This window comes from Rhineura floridana, chromosome 1 (assembly GCF_030035675.1).
Source record: "Rhineura floridana isolate rRhiFlo1 chromosome 1, rRhiFlo1.hap2, whole genome shotgun sequence".
Taxonomy (NCBI): Eukaryota; Metazoa; Chordata; class Lepidosauria; order Squamata; family Rhineuridae; genus Rhineura; species Rhineura floridana.
The window spans coordinates 292,287,111-292,304,798 of record NC_084480.1 but is presented as its reverse complement, the minus strand read 5'-3'; the positions used below and the strand labels follow the sequence as shown (position 1 = coordinate 292,304,798).

Sequence of the window (17,688 nt, the reverse complement as noted above, 5' to 3'; positions counted from 1 at the left end):
ATAGAATCTCAGCACTGAGATCATCCAGAGAAGCACTGTTAGTTGCCCCCATGTTACAGAGGCTCAGCTGGCTTCAACTAGTCTCATCCTTGGAACACTCTTCCAGCAGAGATTTGGCAGGCATCCTTGCTTTTGACTTTCAGATGTCTCCTGAAGAGTTTGTATGCCAACGAGCATATGCAGTTGCTTAACATTTTATTTATTTATTTATTAGATTTATATCCTGCCCTTCCTCCCAGTAGGAGCCCAGTCATTTTAATTATTCTTTTGTACTGTTTTAATTTTAAAATATTTTAATAATTAATATTTAAAATTAAATATTTAAATATTTCAATATTTAATATTTTAATTTACTTTTTAGTATTTTTATTTCTGTACACCATGCTGATATGTCATGAGGGCAGTATATAGATACTTCTATAAATAAATAAATACAATCAATACAATAAACTCAGTGAGTCTTACTTTTGAGTAGGCATGTATAGAATTTAGGGTTGCCAGGTTCAGGGCCTGAGACTGATCCTGTATCTTTAGGAGGAGAGAAAGTCAGCAAAGTGCAGGTGTTCTTGCAACCCTGTAATGGGAAAAACCACAAGTTGAAATTCTCCCTTCCCCCTGCACAACTTTTAAAGATACAGAAGACCTCTTGGAGGCTGGGCCTGGCAACCAAGAGGTCTTCTGTATCTTTAAAAGTTGTGCAGGGGGAAGGGAGAATTTCACCTTGTGGTTTTTTCCATTATAGTGTTGCAAGAAAACCTGCGCTTGGCTGAATTTTCTCTTCTCTTAAATATACATAATCATTCTCAAGCCCTGAGCCTGGCAACCCTAATAGAATTGCATCTTTTTTTAAAAAAAACAAGTAAATTTTTTTAGTTCAAAAAGCCCCATGATGAATTTTTATAAGCATGTGAATGCCAGTTAGTTACCACTATCCATTCCATATCTACTTTAATTATAATTCCCTATTTTCAGCATAACAAATAAGGGATCAGCTATTCTCTTCGTTCATATTTTCCCTTCAGATTGCAACCACGCTGCCGAGAACTATCCTCCCTCACTCATACACACACATTTTCTCAATTAAAATAATCTCTCCTTTCTAGTTATTTGTTCCTTCAAGGGAAACATAAAGTACGTTTTGCCCCACTGGGCAGAGAGCAGCTTCAGGAAGGCAATTTGAATGCTAAACTGAATACAGGGAAAAAGTTAAGTCTTTCCCATTAATACCCCCATCCCTTCCCATGGCTGCTGTATTTTTGTTTTTATTTTAAAAAGCATGCAGGGGATCCTATTGACAGATTGCCTATTTCACAGGTGAAAAGAGGAGAGGAGCAGGGATGAGCTGTGTGATGCAGGGATACCGATGCACGGTGTGCTTTTGAACAAGAATTCACAAGTCAGACAGTGTCGGATTATGTATGTGCCAGTTTGCAACTGTTTGTTGATGAAAGGTTCTAATGATTTCTTGTCTCTTGCTTAGAGAAAGGCTAGCTTTTTTTTAAAAAAAATGCATTTTCAAACTCTAGGGAAAGTGTCTTGAGTTATGCATGCACCAAATTCCAATTTACTATTCTGATCTGGCAATGCCTTAATCATCTGTGGGTACACTATATCTTCCTTTTAAAGTAAGAGATGTACAAATGTATTTTCAGTCTGTTCTTGTAAACTGGGCGTCTGGAGCACATGTCCACTAGATTTCAGGTTTCTATCAGATTTGGAACTATCAACAACCCTGGCACCCCATCAGTAAATTAGAGTCTCCTGTCTTTCTGCAGAGAAATAGATAGCTATGCATGACTCTGTCTCCTATATATAAATGGCTCCTGCTCAGCACAGTGTCCAGAGTCCTGATTTTTCGTTATGACCATACACTCCGTGCTAACAGCATGAAACTGAAGGCTGGATATAAAAATAAATATAAAGTGCTGGCAAGCCAAGTAGTGTATAAAAATGTAAGTGATCTTTCATTAATAAGCTGTCTTGCTTAAATAAGAAATAGCTGCAATTCTTGAATCTGAACTTTGTCTCCCTCTTTGTCTCTTTCTCTCTGTGTCTGCACGGTTGTTAACTTACCTTCTAATCCTGGGTGGCCGCCTCCTGCTTTGATGGGTACTGTTTTCAGGATTAGCGGTTGAGCTAAGAATAGGACGGAAACACCCGCTTGGGCTACATGGCAGTGCCATATGGTTGGAAGTCGGGTTGAAAGTATTTTCTTCTGAAGAACCAATTTGTCTCTGCGGGAAGGGAGAAAAAGAAAAGAGAATCAGCTTGGTGAGCTGCCATCATCCAGCTCCCTGTTGTAGCCCCTCTCTGCCCTTAACTGCCATCACAGGAACTTCTGAAGAACTATCTTGCCCTGAGGAGAGCAAAACAGAAAGAGAAATAATTAGGGAGATGTCACTATCGAGCTCCCAATGGCAACCCCTCCCCCATGTGCCACCTCAGGGGCTTCTGAAGAACCATCTTGCCCTGAGGGAATCAGATGAGAAAGATAAACGTGTTGGGAGCTGCCACCACTGAGCTCTCAGTCTTGACCTCTCCCATCCCCAAGTCCACCACAGAAGAAACATTTGTGAAAAACAGATACAAAGTTGTTGATTCTGTTTTTATTGTAACATGTTGATTAGTGCTTATTGTTATGATATCATGTAAGCATTCAATATATATCCCAATTTCAAAGAAAGGGGATCCCAGGAAATGCAGTAATTATCAAACTATTGCCTTAATCAGAGTTTGGAAAAGTTACTTTTTTGAACTACAACTCCCATCAGCCCAATCCAATGGCCATGCTGGCTGGGGCTGATGGGAGTTGTAGTTCAAAAAAGTAACTTTTCCAAGCTCTGGCCTTAATATCCCATGCAAGTAAAGTAATGCTCAATATTCTACAACAAAGGCTCTTACCATATATGGAGTGAGAAATGCCAGACATCCAAGCTGGATTTAGAAAGGGAAGAGGCACCAGAGATCATATCGCAAACATGCATTGGATGGAACGGACCAAGGAATTTCAGAAGAAAAGCACCCTCTGCTTTATAGATTACAGCTAAGCCTTTGACTGTGTAGATCATGAAAAACTATGGAATGCTTTCAAAGAAATGGGGGTGCCACAGCATCTGATTGTCCTGATGCGCAACCTATACTCTGAACAAGAGGCTACTGTAAGGACAGAATATGGAGAAATCAATCGGTTCCCAATTGGAAAGGGTGTGAGACAGGGGTGTATTTTATCACCCTACTTGTTTAATCTAAACACAGAACATATACGGAAAGCGGGATTGCACCAAGATGAAGGAGATGTGAAAATTGGAGGGAGAAATATCAATAACTTAAGATATGCAGACGATACCATACTACTAGCAGAAACCAGTAATGATCTGAAATGAATGCTGATGAAAGTTAAAGAGGAAAGCACAAAAGCAGGACTACAGCTGAACGTCAAGAAGACTAAAGTAATGACAAGAGAAGATTTATGTAACTTTAAAGTTGACAATGAGGACATTGAACTTGTCAAGGATTATCAATATCTTGAAACAGTCGTTAACTAAAATGGAGACAATAGTCAAGAAATTAGAAGGCTAGGAGTGGGGAGGGCAGCTATGAGAGAAGTAGAAAAGGTCCTCAAATACGAAGATGTATCACTGAACACTAAAGTCAGGATTATTCAGACCAAGGTATTCCTAATCTCTATGTATGGATGTGAAAGTTAGACAGTGAAAAAAGCAGGTAAAAGAAAAATCAAATCATTTGAAATGTGGTGTTGGAGGAGAGCTTTGCGCATACCATGGACTTAGAAAAAGACAAATAAATGGGTGTTAGAACAAATTAAACCAGAACTATCATTAGAAGATAAAATGATGAAACTGAGGTTATCATACTTTGGACACATCATGAGAAGACATGATTCACTGGAAAAGAAAATAATGCTGGGGAAAACAGAAGGGAGTAGAAAAAGAAGAAGGCCAAACAAGAGGTGGATTGATTCCAGAAAAGCACCCACAGACCTGAACTTACAAGATCTGAACAGGGTGGTTCATGACAGATGCTATTGGAGGTCACTGATTCATAGGGTCGCCATAAGTCATAATCGACTTGAAGGCACATAACAACAACAAACAGCCCAAGGTCAGTTTAAAGATAAAGGGATAAGAAGATAAGAAGGGAGAACAGGGGCCTTTAACTTGTCCATCCACAGTAGTACCTGGGCAACTGGCTTCACAGGCATACAGGCCACCTTCTTGCGCATTTCTAATTAACTTTTTAAAATTTGCATCTATACATATAAATTTGCATATACAAATTGGTGTCCTCTTTTGCATATGCTCTTTTCCACCACCACCCCTTTGTTTGGCAGTGCTTAAGTTGTTCCCCTAATGCAAGCATAGCCAATGTGGCGGTAACAGACTCCAAGTCCCACCAGCCCCAGCCAGCCTGGCCAGTGGTCAGGGATGATGCGAACTGTAGTCCAACAACACCAGGAGGGCACCATGTTAGCTACTCCTGCCTTAATAGAAAAGTTTTGGTATCATATATTGATACCTGTACCTTTAAGAGTGCTCCTTGTGTGTGGTGCAAATAGCTGAACAGGGGTGTAGTCATCCAGGGTCTTGCGGGGTCTTAGTTGATTTACTTTTGGGGGGGAACAAGATTCCAGCATGGTTCCTATGTGCCCAGCATCCTGCAAGCCAAGGAGCATGAAAGGAAGGGTCTTCTAACATGCTTCCTTATCATTTCCTGCTGATTGGAGCCAGTCAGATTGAAAGGAGGCGAGTCAGCCCCTGAGAAGACTCTTTCCAATTAAACAGGGTTGCCAGGCTCAGGGCCTGAGAATGATTCTGCATCTTTAAGAGAAGAGACAATTCAGCCAAGTCCAGGTTTTCTTGCAACACTGTAATGGGAAAATCCACAAGGTGGAATTCTCTCTTCCCCCTGCAGAACTTTTAACGATACAGAAGACCTCTTGGGCTTCATACATATCTGAGTGTCTTGGTTATAATTTGTTTACCCGTGAAGCAAATGGGAAGGGATTTCAGCAATGTAGGGCAAGTACAGACCCCATAGCAACCTCAGTTAAGCTTCCAATCTCCTGCAGCTCTTGGCACAAGAGAGACAAAAGTGTGCCTCTCTGAATCCCTGATTAGCAATTTCTCTTCCCTTTGCAGATAGGTGTGCCTTCCAGGAAAGCGCTGTGTGTTCCAGGGACATTTCAGGGTCCCTGCCACCTAAACTGGTTTTGTGAATCTTTAAGCAACGTATCACATGCTTTTTAGTCAGCTCTAATTATTCTCACTAGGCTCTGGCCACATCCGCACTATACATTTAAAGCACGATTGTACAGAGTTGTTAGGTTACCTCCAGAGTGGTTTAACAATCAGTCCCTCCTCCCAGGGAACTCTGAAAATTCTAGCTCTGTGAGGGGAATAGGAGTCTCCTAATGGCACCCTTGACAAACTACAGTCCCAGGTATGGTCTGAAGGCACATGAGGCCTGCACCTTGCTGAAGCTAAACAAGGTCAGATGTGGTCAGTGCTTGGATGGGAGACCGCCTGGAAACTACATGTAAGCCGCCTTGGGTTTCTATCATGAAAAGAAAGGCGGGGTAGAAATGTAATAAATAAATAAATAAATAAATATAGTTCCCAGAATTCTTTGGGAGAAACCATGACTGTTTAAAGTGTTATAAAATTGCTTTAAATGTATAGTGCTGATGTGTCCTGGGTGTGCAATTGGAAAGCCGAGCAGGGGGGATTGAATGAAGGGGCCAGAATCCTGAATAGCAGTATTTCATGCTACAACATTTTGTTGCAGATCATAGTTGTCAATGGCTATTGGCTATGACGGCTAACTGAAAACTTTATGTTTAGAGGAATGTTTCCCTCTGAAAGCCTGGTATTACGGCTTAACAACAGGGAAGGTTTATCAACTTCATGTCCTGTTTGGGTTTTCTGGAAGTATACAGCTGCCCAGTGTTTGAAACCCAACATGGGACCAGATAGACCTTTGGCATGAGCTTTATGGGTGTCTTCTTATATTCATATGATTCCTTCCATCAACATGTTTCTGTGCTTTTTTAGGCAAGGGATTTCCCTTCTGTTAGTTGTTATTGCCAGATATTAATCGAACTGTGTGAAGGTTGTGTTGGAAACTCACTCAGTTGTAAATCATCTATATTGTGTCTGAGAGAAAACTTTTACGATTTTAATTTTTGCAATGAACAGGAAATTGGGTTGGAAGGGATTCAGGTATTTTGCATGACATGAACATGACTTTATTTTATCTAGCAGCCATAACAGCAAACAAAACAAAACAAACCCAAACGAACCTCTAACACTGCAAACCATTTATCACCCTTCCAAAGCAAAAGGTGTAAATTCATGCCTACCTGTGTGTGTGTGCATGGATAGAGAAGATATAGATAGCCAGGTTATAGTAACCTGCAGATTATGAGATGGGTAAATCAATATAATAGTGTCTGAAATACTTAGGCCCTATCTAGGATGGTGTTTTATTGTGGGTGTATTCTGCAACATATTCTGGATGAAATAATAATGCATTAATGGTGGATGGATTCTGCTTTAGTTTGTTCTGTGATGCTTCCCCAGTGCTTCCACATTTGTTGTGCTATAGCCCCTCCAGACAGCAATTAAAGTGAAACAAAAATAAATCAGAACATTTGTGGTATCAGAAGTTACAGGATTTCAGCAGGAAGTTATGGGATATTCCCTGACAGGAAATGTGACTGCCTCAAAACTTTTGTAGGTACACACAGTATTGAAAGCAGGGTCGCATGTAACCGTCCGGATAGCATTTTGAGCACATGAATGCACAAGTAAAAGGTTGTCTGGAAGGGCCCTTAGAAAAGCACCCATTGCAAATGTGCCATTGGTGAGGAAGTGTGCTACTCTCTGTAGGCACCAATCAACAGAGTCTTGCAATACATTGAAATTTGCTCACATCTGCACTTGTAGTGGCCAAGCATGGGGTAGAAGAGTACATTTTACCAAGGCTGGGAGATCCAGGGGGCCACAGGCCAGGCTGCAATCTAATTACCATGAGGGGAAAAAAATGAAGTTAAATATAGATCACACTTGAGGATGTTTCTGGAAACTTATTTCATTGTATCTCCCGATTGTCCAGATCTTGTGAGATTAGCTGGAGCCAATCGGAGAAGCTGTGTTAGAGCAGCAAAACTCACTGTTCAGTTACTGGCCCCAGGCCTAGTCTACAGTGAGTGTGCTTGTACAGTTAAACTAGGACTTGTAGTTCGAGAGCTGAGAGATTTGTGCTTTGTTCTGTGCATGACTCTCTGAAGACCTACCAGTCCCAGAGCACCATGTGCGTAGGCAGGAAGTAAAGACAGCTCATGGGAGGGAGAAAGCACCAAAATAATCAGGAACATCAATCCCATGGGCAATGGGAGTCAGCACTGCTGGTAGGATTTACAGGCCTATTATATATATTGTTATAGGACTGCAGGGTTGGTCTGATATCTGTGAGTCCTCTCTCAGCCTATAGTTCTGTGCCTGTAGAGATGAAGCATTAAGTTTTAGCAGAGAAACCTGCTGTATTGCTGAATCCAGTTGCTTTAGGCTAATGGGTCTGTCAAGTGCCCTATTAATATATGTAAAGATTTTAGTCCAGTAAAGTCTTGTTGCTATGGGAATTCTTTCAAGAGAGAGGCCCTCCCTGCCCTTCACTTGGATGGGCCAGGAAGTGGTCACTGTGTGATACCAGACCTCCGGCTTTTTGCCAGAGACTCTGGATTTTGGGGGTCCTCTCCAGGTCTCTGGGTGAGTCACCTTAATCTCTGGATGAGTCACCTTAATCTCTGAACTTAATCTCTGGACTTTCAGCTTTCATTAAAAAAAAAAGTTTCTAGGAAGTCTGGTTCCCTAGATGTACACCAAAACGTCAGCCACCCCCCCTGCAACTTCAGTTAACTCACTCGTAGCTTCCTGCTCTAATTCCGCCCTTTCAGGTTTGTAGCCAATTTGTGAAGTCAGGGTTGTGATTGACAAGCAGTAACTCCTGCTGGGAGGAAGGGTGGGATATAAATCAAATAATAAATAAATAAATAAACTATAGAGCATTTTGCAAGTCAAAAAACTTGCTTTTTCCTTGCAACTCAGAAAACTAGCTTTTTCCTGCTTTTCTGAAAATGTCACAAATTGAGTAAGTATATAGCTTTCAGTCTTTTTCTCTCTTGTATGTAGGAGTCAGACAGATTTAAATTTTGAAGAGGGTAGTGTTTTGAAACCTTCCCAGTATGAAGCTTTAATCCAGTACTTGCTTTTCTGGGAGTAAAGCTGCAATGCTAATCCCACGTACCCAGAGTAACCCCCATTGAATTCAATAGGACTTCCTTTTGAGTAGACATGGTTAGGATTGTGCTGTAAATTGATGGGACTTTTGAGTGAACATAGCAAATAATTGTGTTTGTGTTGTATATCTTTCGCTCCCCTTCCAATCCTATTTTTAAAGCAATTAGGCAGAGCTTACTTAGGTATCACTGTTTTTAGTTGGTAGGAATCTAATTCTGGTTTTATGTTAATGTTATGCAATAATCAACTGGTTTTGACAATAAACTATTATATGGGGTGTATGTATTTTTACATCTCCAGTGTGTGTGTATATATGGAAATCTTTCCAGCAACCCTGTGAGGTACGGTTGCAGTCTGGAAACCAAGGCAGCTCACAATAAGAAATAAATCCCTTTAAAATCCAATAACCATAAAAGCAAGTATAAACAGTTGCAAAACAGCTTAAAGTGGCATGATTCTAAATTTTGGGTTGCATGAATGAAGTTGCTTATCACTTGAAGTTGCAGTTCTGTCCCTGTTTTGGTAAGTCCCACTGAATACATTGGGACTTGCTTCTGTGTAAATAAACGTAGGATTGCACTATAAATATTTTTACAGGTTGTGTAAATAATAAACATATTTGATAGTCATGCTTTTATAAATGTTTCTTCATACTGTGTCCCGATAAGTATCTGATTTCACACTATGGTTGTACAATTCTTTCTCTACATTTTCAGTGTGCCCTTCTTCCTTGGGGTGTTCATGGTTCCCCTCTGTTGTTTTCATCCTGAGGGGCAGATTAAACTGAGAGATGGTGAATAGTCCATGGTCACCCAGTAAACTTTATAGCTGATTTCCATTTTAAAAAATTATTTAAAACAATTTACATGCAGTCAAAGTTGATTAAGTAGGTCCACATAATACTTTAAAAGCACATCCAACATGCACTTAAAGCACATGACTTCCCCTAAAGAATCATGGGAAGTATAGTTTCCCTCCCACCACCCTTAACAAACTACAGTTGCCATGATTCTGTGGTGGGATTCATATGCTTCAAATATGTGTTGAATGTACTTTAAATGAATGGTGTGGATCTGCATGAGGTATGATGTACATTCATTAGTGAATTGAAGAGAACAATGGTAAAAGATTTTTTTTAAATGGAGGAGTTGTAGCTCAGCGGTAGGGCATATGCTTTGCATGCAAAGGTCCAAAATTCAATTTCTGGGGAAAACTATTGCCTGGAATCCTGGAGAGCCAATGCTAGGCCATGTCATCAGTACTCAGCTAGATGGTACCAAATGGCCTGAGTCAGCAAAAGGCAAAATCCTTTGTTTCTAAAAATGGAAAGAGACCCAAGGGCCACAGTGACTCTAAAATTTATCTATGTATTTTAATTACAACATTTATATACCACTTTATTGTAAAAACATCTTAAAGCAGTTTACAGAAAGAACTAAAACAAAAATATTATTGGCAAAAACAGTTAAAGATAGGTATTTAAAAATATTCAAACTAATAAAACCAACAATGAGTTAAAATAGATAAAAAATAATAGCTTCTACCTGCCTGGGTAGGCTTGCCTAAACAAAAATGTTTTTAGCAGGTGCGAAAAAGAGTACAATGAAGGCGTCTGCCTAATGTCAATAGGCAAGGAGTTCCAAAGCATAGGTGCTGCCACGCTAAAGGATCGGTTTCTTACAACAGCAGAACAAGTACTATGTGGCACCCATAACATGGAAAGCACACCTTGAACTTGGCCTGGTAGCAAATCAGCAACCAATGCAGATTTCAGAGCAGAGGTATCATGTGCTGATAGGGTCTCACTCATGTCAGCAATTGTGCCCCAGAATTCTACACTAACTGCAGCCCCCGGATCAGGTTGTGCTGCATGGTGATTTCTGTGACCCTGGCTGACTGGTGTCAGGATTTTTTTAGTTTTAGTTTTTGGTTAGGAATTGTAACTGGTTGTGGGATGCTTAGTTTTCTGCCTTACTCATAGGAATCTTGTTGTGGTTCATATGGTATTGCATTTAAGGAATCATCACTATCTTTTTTTTTCTTTTTCTGTTTGCATTTCATTTACCTCTATCTTCACGCCCTTTCATCCATAGAAGCATCAACAGCGGTTCCATGCGCTCCGCTCAACCTTCTTAAACCCACTGGTGATGCACCTTGTTGTTTGTTTCTTGCCCTATAGTGGTAAAAGAGAATTCACATACCAGGCAGCATGGCTGCAATTGTTGTTGCTCCCAAGCTGCTGCCTATGAAGGTAGACCAAATCATATGTGCTTTCTCTCTGTCAATTATATTCACTAGAATTGGGTTGGCTGACAAAGTGAGTTTATAACAGCCCACAGGGGAGACAGAAAAGGATAATCTTCTTACTCATTTCTCAGACCTCTTTCTGAAATGAAGGGTCAAATCTGTAAAGAGGTTTGGAGCAGCCATGTTAAAAGATAGGGGCAGGGGATTCCAGGCAGGATGTTGCCAATCCTACTTGGATATGGATATCTTTGCAGAGGATCCCTATTCAGGCTTTACCAACAACACAATCCAAACCATATCTACTCAGAAGTAAGTCCTATGGGGCTTAGTCCCTTACTAAGTGTGTTTAGAATTGCAGCCCTTAAGGGGCATCCATCTTTAGTCCTGAGTGCTCCCATCTAACACCTCTATGACACTAGGCTCCTTTCTTCCTATAATGGTTTTCTGGTTACTGGCCTGGCCTGAGGGCACTTAAACCCTTTTTGCCAGAAGCGAGTTGGCTAGATTAAATGTTCCCTACCCAGGCTCCACCTTTTAGCTAAGATGTCTTTCTTAATTTCCAATCAGAGAAATGTTTTTATATGAATTGTATGCACCAAGCAACTGTGATTGATGCTTAATGTATCATGCTTAATGACATCATTCGGGCCCATCCTGTGACATCACTCAGACCCACCCCATGACATCACTCAGGCACGTCCCATGACATTACTCAGGCCTGCCCCCAAAATCTCAGCGTTTGGGATGCTTCTGATGTGGCAACCCTATCTCTGTGTTAGTGGGAGTCTGAGGGAAAGCTGGGAACTAGGAAGACATGCACAGAGGCCTCACTCTCTGTGCTGAATCCGAAGCCATGGTTTTCGGGTGCGTCCCTGGAAGCCCTGTGAGGAAGAAAGATATGTTGGTGTGTTAATGCTGATATCCCCTGTATCTTACGGTCCGGTTGTATATATGTGTAAACCATGTATCCTATAAGACACCACAGTCTCTGCTGACCTTCATTCCAAGGAAACCAAACCCTGGGTGAGCACAGGAACCCCTGGAATATATGTTCTTCCAAAGGAGTTCACAGCAAAGTGCAACAAGCATGGAAAGATCGTAACAAACAGTAAAACATAATGCTAAAATGAAATATTAACAACTCATCCAAATACTGATGCAAATATTGGTATGAGGATTAGTCATCCCAGGCTATGGTCTGAAGGCACATGAAGCCACCACCTTGCTGAAGCTAAGGTCTGGGTCTGGTCCGGTCCTGGATAGGAGACCACTTGGAAACCACATGTATGCCCCCTTGGGTTTCTGATATGAAGGAAAAGTGGAGTATAAATGTAAGAAATAAAATAAAAAAATAAATTATGAAACTGTAAAAGTCTGTGTAAATAAAAATGTGTTCAACTGACATCTGAAGACCAACAATGAAGGTGATAGACTGTCATGTTGCCAGGCCCAGCGTCCATGAGGTCTTCTGTATCTTTAAAAGTTGTGCAAGGGGAAGGGAAAATTCCACCTTGTGGTTTTTCTCATTACAGTGTTGCAAGAACACCTGCACTTGGCTGACTTTCTCTTCTCCTAAAGATACAGGATCAGTCTCAGGCCATGAACCTGGCAACCCTGAACTGGTCCCACTGTTCCAGACCTTGGATTGCCTTAACCTTGCCTCTCGACTAACCCCTTGATTCATATCTTGATTACCTGGAACCCTGATTCCCCCACCCCCCCAGACAGCTTTTGCTTTTGCCAAGGTTGATGCTGCCACCAGAGTGTACCCTGATTGCTTGGGATCATGTCTAGAGCCAGACATAGACATGTCTCTAGGGATCATTACAGAATTGGGCCGCATCATAAAGAAGGGCCTTCTGTGTGTCCCCCTCCTGTTAAATCTTTTTGGGGACGATGGGAAGAGTTCCCCCCAGCTGATTGTAAATATTAAGTTGGCTGGTAACAGTGGGTGCTTTCCTACAGATACATGGGTCCCTGAGTTGTTTAGGGGTCTGTGAAACTATTGCTCTCTCAGTAAATGTCTAGCTCACACCCACCCGCATGCATTCACACACATACCATATTGCCATGTCTGGCTATAAATACAAATCAGACGGACAGAAATGGAAGGAGGTTAAAGAAAGAGAATGATAAGGAGCTAAAAGTCACCAATTAATTCTCCAGTTTTTCAAAACAGACAAGGATTTTCTGCAGTCTGGTTCAAACCGTATGCTAACTAAAGAAGTAAATGAACAAAAACAAGATGAAAATAATGATTTCCACATAGAAGCAGTTTCTGTGGCAATTGAAGAAAAGGTGCCAGATCTATCATGCAACCCCAATCTAATGCTTACAAACGATAGATAATATTACCATGTGCACCATTCATGTGTGATTTTTTTTTTTACAATGGAAAAGGTCAGAAAAAATCTTTATAAAGTTAATTGGTCTAATTATGGGTCTATGTATTAGTCTATACATTGCTAGAATTTTAAAAAAAGCATTGACAAGATAATATTTTATTAGGACTAACCAAAAAGTTAGAAAAATAGTCAACTCCTTCAGGCTGCTCATTACATTACACAAAAATAGTGAAAAGGGGGGGAGGGGGAGGCATGATCCAAAAATCCCATTGTGGGCTTCAGTGTCATTTCAGAAATATAGAAAGTGCAATTTCAGATTTGAAACAGAAACCTCTTTTCGTGACTCATACGATTGCATGCATGCGATGGGTGTCGAAAGGAATCAATGTTACAAGTTTTTACTGTCTGCCCAGAATGATGGTTGGGCCCTGTGTGTGACCCGTGTGTGTATGTATGTGCCATTTGATTCTCATTATGGAGATTAGGAACACAGGGAGCTACCATATACCAAATCAGACCATTGGCCCATCTAACTTACTATTATCTTCACTGACTGGCAGCAGCTCTCCAGGTGGTACTGGTACAAAGTTAAAGCTAAGGAGATCTTTGGTGGTGGGTCAGTGCCTGGAAGGGAGACCAAATAGCAGCCCCACATGAGAAATGAGAATAATGGATTTAGGTACAAAGTTAATACCTGGTGTGAGTTCCTAGGGGATCTAAAGCACTATTATAAATTGGACCTCTGGTCATAATGCAGTGAGGTGCAACAGATCCAAGCTCAAAGTAGGATTCCTTGAGCCATTTTTCCTTAAGCAGATTCCCCCATTTTAAAAGAAGTGCACAGATTTGCAAAGGGGATCACAGGAGGAAAATTACCATCACAGAGCTGTAATGTGTATACAGTATTAGTGGCAAATGTGCATAGTGGCTCCTTGGATCAGTTCCCAGGTGTTTGACATCTTAATCAATGGGGAAAACACAGCTTCATTTCGTTGCTTGCATCTTTCACATTATACATGCAAGCCCTCTTTTCAATCTTGTTTCAACATGCAAATCACTAGTCTGATGAATGACATATCCTGAACAGTTTGACTGATTTTAGTTTATTCATATCTCTGGTATAGAAATGATTCTGTGTTTTGATAAAAGAAATTATCTTGCTCCAAGGAGGATCTCTGTTAACATGCATGTTTTTTATCCCATCGTCTGACAAGAATAACTATCACTCTCTGATTTAGCATTCCCTGAGAGAGCTGCTCAGTCACATACCCATTATACGATCAGAGATATTTTCCATGTGCAGCGGTCTGTATGTTAATGTTTACTGGGGGGATTACAACAAGCCTGGACCCTGTAAGTTCATTTAAATAGTTGAATCTGAATGTAGGAAGTCTATTAAGGTGGACTGTTTGACTTGTTAAACTTTGTCAAAGACTCTTAGTTTTGTGTGCAGAAGGAGCTGAGCAGGCGTACACGTTTGAGGTCATGCTTCAAGCCAGAGTGTAAGATGATCCCTCTTTGCCAAACCCATCAGGCATCCTTTAGCACAGGGACACACTCACACACACATTCCTGTCAAGTCATCTTGTGAAAGGCTGCCGGCTTCCAACTTGGCTTGAATGTACAACCTTAATAAAACACACTGAGGTCTCCGAGAAAATAGCAGTTCAGCGGCAGCGAGGGTAGGAGAAAGAGAGTGGGGCTATGCCTGGGCAGCTGACTCAAAGAGGCTGCATGCTGAAGTGCAACAGAGAGGAAGTGATAAATCTCAGCTACTATGCAATAAATTGCTCAAACTCCCGCTAAGGAAGCGACTGGCTATCGTGAAACAGTCAGGTTTTTGTTTTTTTACAAAGTCACTGTTTTGTTACCTGAATCTTCTTCACTGAACCTTTTTTTTACCTTCTCACTCTCCCAAAGTAATTTCTAAAAACAAAACAAAACAAGCAATTAAAAACAAGTGAGAAAGGTAGAGGGGTGGGTGAAGGTGTCTCTAAGAACAGGGAAGAAAAGGGTTAGTAACATGACAATATTCCTCCAGTTTGCTTTCCTTGCAACTCTTCTGACTCACATAGGATGCAGTAGTCAACGTCGGGGTCCAGAGTCCAATGCCAGGAGGTATAACCGGATTCAGCATGGACAGTGCACCTACACCTTCATCCTTCCAGAACAGGATGGGAACTGTCGCGAAAGCACCACCGACCAATACAGCACCAATGCTCTCCAAAGGGATGCCCCCCACATGGATCAGGATTTCTCTTCCCAGAAACTGCAGCGCCTGGAGCATGTGATGGAAAATTATACTCAGTGGCTGCAAAAGGTAAGTCCTCCATTTTTCAGTTTCTCACACACCTTGGTCGGTTCTTGTGCAGTGTGCTATTCTAATTGAGATATTATGTTTGCCTAATTTAACACCGTGTACGTGTCGATAAAATGTGACAGTGACAGCGGACTGATCTGTGCTGAGATAAATCGAATAAAGCTTTGTGCACGTTTCGGAAAGATTTCCCCTTCACCCCCAAAAGTTTGATCCCTTTAGTTTCTGAATGTAAAAGGCAGGACTTACAATAATCCTTTAGGAACTTCTGAAGAAATACATTTTATGGCCTGTATTGGTTGTTAATGATCACATAGCCGAGTGCATAACTGGGAATGTTGACAGTAAAAACAGGTTTTCACAAAATAAATGGCATGCAACATTTTAAGCATGACCTCAGTGCTGATTGGAATAAATATTGCCAATTGCTCAGGCAACCGATTAAGCAGGTGTATCAAGAGACCTGGGAAAGAGTTTTTTTTTTAACACAAACTGTTAAAAATAAAACTGCTTGCATCTGGCATCCAACATAATGGGTTAGCTAAAATTTATCAGTGAAAAAAATTTCAGCATTGCATGGAATCAGTGATGAATGGCTTAAGAGTAATTAATTGTTCAATATATTGTGCTACATCAATAAACTGTTGGACTTCTTCCAACCATTTCTTGTTTCAATTAAGGAAAAACTGATACAAGTTAGTAATGTTATACATGCGCTTAGTCAAAACAACTGTGCTGGAAGTTCTGGATAAAACATGCATGCATGTATCTTTGTAGAATCCTGGCTAGTTAAGGGGAATTTTTTAACCCTGGGCACCTGATAACTGTTGTCTTAAAAGTGGCTCATGATTTGAATCACGCATACCAATACATCCCCTAACAAGTGATTTGAAATAATTTTGGCCATTCTCTGAACCTACTGAACTTCCCGAGGCTGCCTCAGGTTTCTCCTTCCTTCATTAATTGTGCCAAATCCATTCATTAATTGTGCCAAACGGTCACTAAAAGTGGTGTATTAAACAGGACTGAAGGATTTAATAAGCACAATCTTTCATTGCAAGTCTCAGAAGATCCACTCTTTTCACTTGGATTTACTCCTACTTAAGAGTGCATAAAATTGTAGCCTTAATGTTCTCCAGTGAAGCTCTCTGTCATGTAGACTTACTTTTTTTCTCAAACATATTGCTATTACTTGTTTTATGTTATTTTTGGTTTAATTATATTGTTCGTTGTTTTTGCGTTGTGCACCACTTACAGCTTTTAAAATTATTAAGCAGTTCATAAATGCTTTTCAATAAATATATAAGTAAACCTGAAGAATAGCGCTGGACCAATCCACATGGTTTCCACATTTTGATGATGTTGTACATAATTTGATGTGCTGAATTGCCCTTCCTCTAATTTCTTTCTTCATATGCTTGCAATGCAATCCTCAGTACATTTACATAGAAATAAGACTAATTGAATTCAATGGGAGTTACTCACAATTGAGGGTACATATAAGATTTCAGCCTGCACATCCATCTAGCTTCACTGAGAGGAGACTGAAAGTAGTGGAATTCTTTTCTGAGAAACATTTGTTCTTTTCAGCATTGCTTTGAGGAAACCTAACGCTGGAAACGTCTGTGTTCACAAATGTTCTGTGATCACGTGCTGTTGTTGTTTCTTTTTCTTGTGAAAAAAGCTGCTCTGCTAAACCACATCTAGGAGATTGTTCCATGTTCTGTATTTGACCACTAGGGACTGAACTAAGCCCACTGTTTTGCTTGCGAGCTGAACAAGACGGAAGAAAATCAGGATTCAGGGTTGGGGGGGGCGGGAAACTTATCTCTGAATTGCAAGTTGACCCTCCTGTTTTAAGAGAAGGTAAATGATGAAGAGGCAGTGAGTGGCTAAGTATCCATGGCTTGCATCCTTTGGTGGTTATCTGAATTTTGAAAGTGGGCAAAATGTTTCCTGTCGGGTCCTTTCAATGTAGCCAGTGCACAAAAGTCACGTCTCTTTCTGTGTCCATATTCCCCAGAATGAAAGAACCTGCTTTCCAGTGTAATGGGGGTGGGGGTGCAAATGACTCACTTCTGTTTGGCTGCATTATAACATATCTGCACAATCCATTTGCTGCACTGTTGCTGTCAGTCTGGGCCATTTATATAGCAATTTCCCCTTTAATAGCAAAGACTATATTACAACAACCATTCAGAGCTCCAAAGCTCGGGTTTATGGCCCCTGGTGAGGTTTTTAAAAATGGCCATTCAAATAATGTTCTGTTTGAGCAATATATTGCCAAAGTCAGAGTAAATAAGAAATATTACTTGTCCCACGGCTATGACCCAAGTACATGGTTATAACTGCATTAAGAAATGGAGAAGATATATGTATATATTCATAGTGCTTGTGTCTATGTGTGTTCCTGAGCCTTTGCAGTAATGTATCACATCCACTGAAACTGTTTAGCATTCAA

General features: G+C 40.7%; 1 protein-coding gene across 1 annotated transcript in view; it reads left to right on the top strand.

Moving 5' to 3' along the window:
* The first annotated feature begins 14,568 nt into the window (after window positions 1-14,568).
* Window positions 14,569-17,688, top strand: part of ANGPT1 (angiopoietin 1) — a 220,730-nt gene continuing 217,610 nt past the window's right edge. The window contains exon 1 of the mRNA XM_061605061.1: window positions 14,569-15,230. Within this exon, the coding sequence (XP_061461045.1) occupies window positions 14,934-15,230 (297 nt within the window). The 5' untranslated portion in view covers window positions 14,569-14,933. The remainder of the gene's footprint in view (window positions 15,231-17,688) is intronic.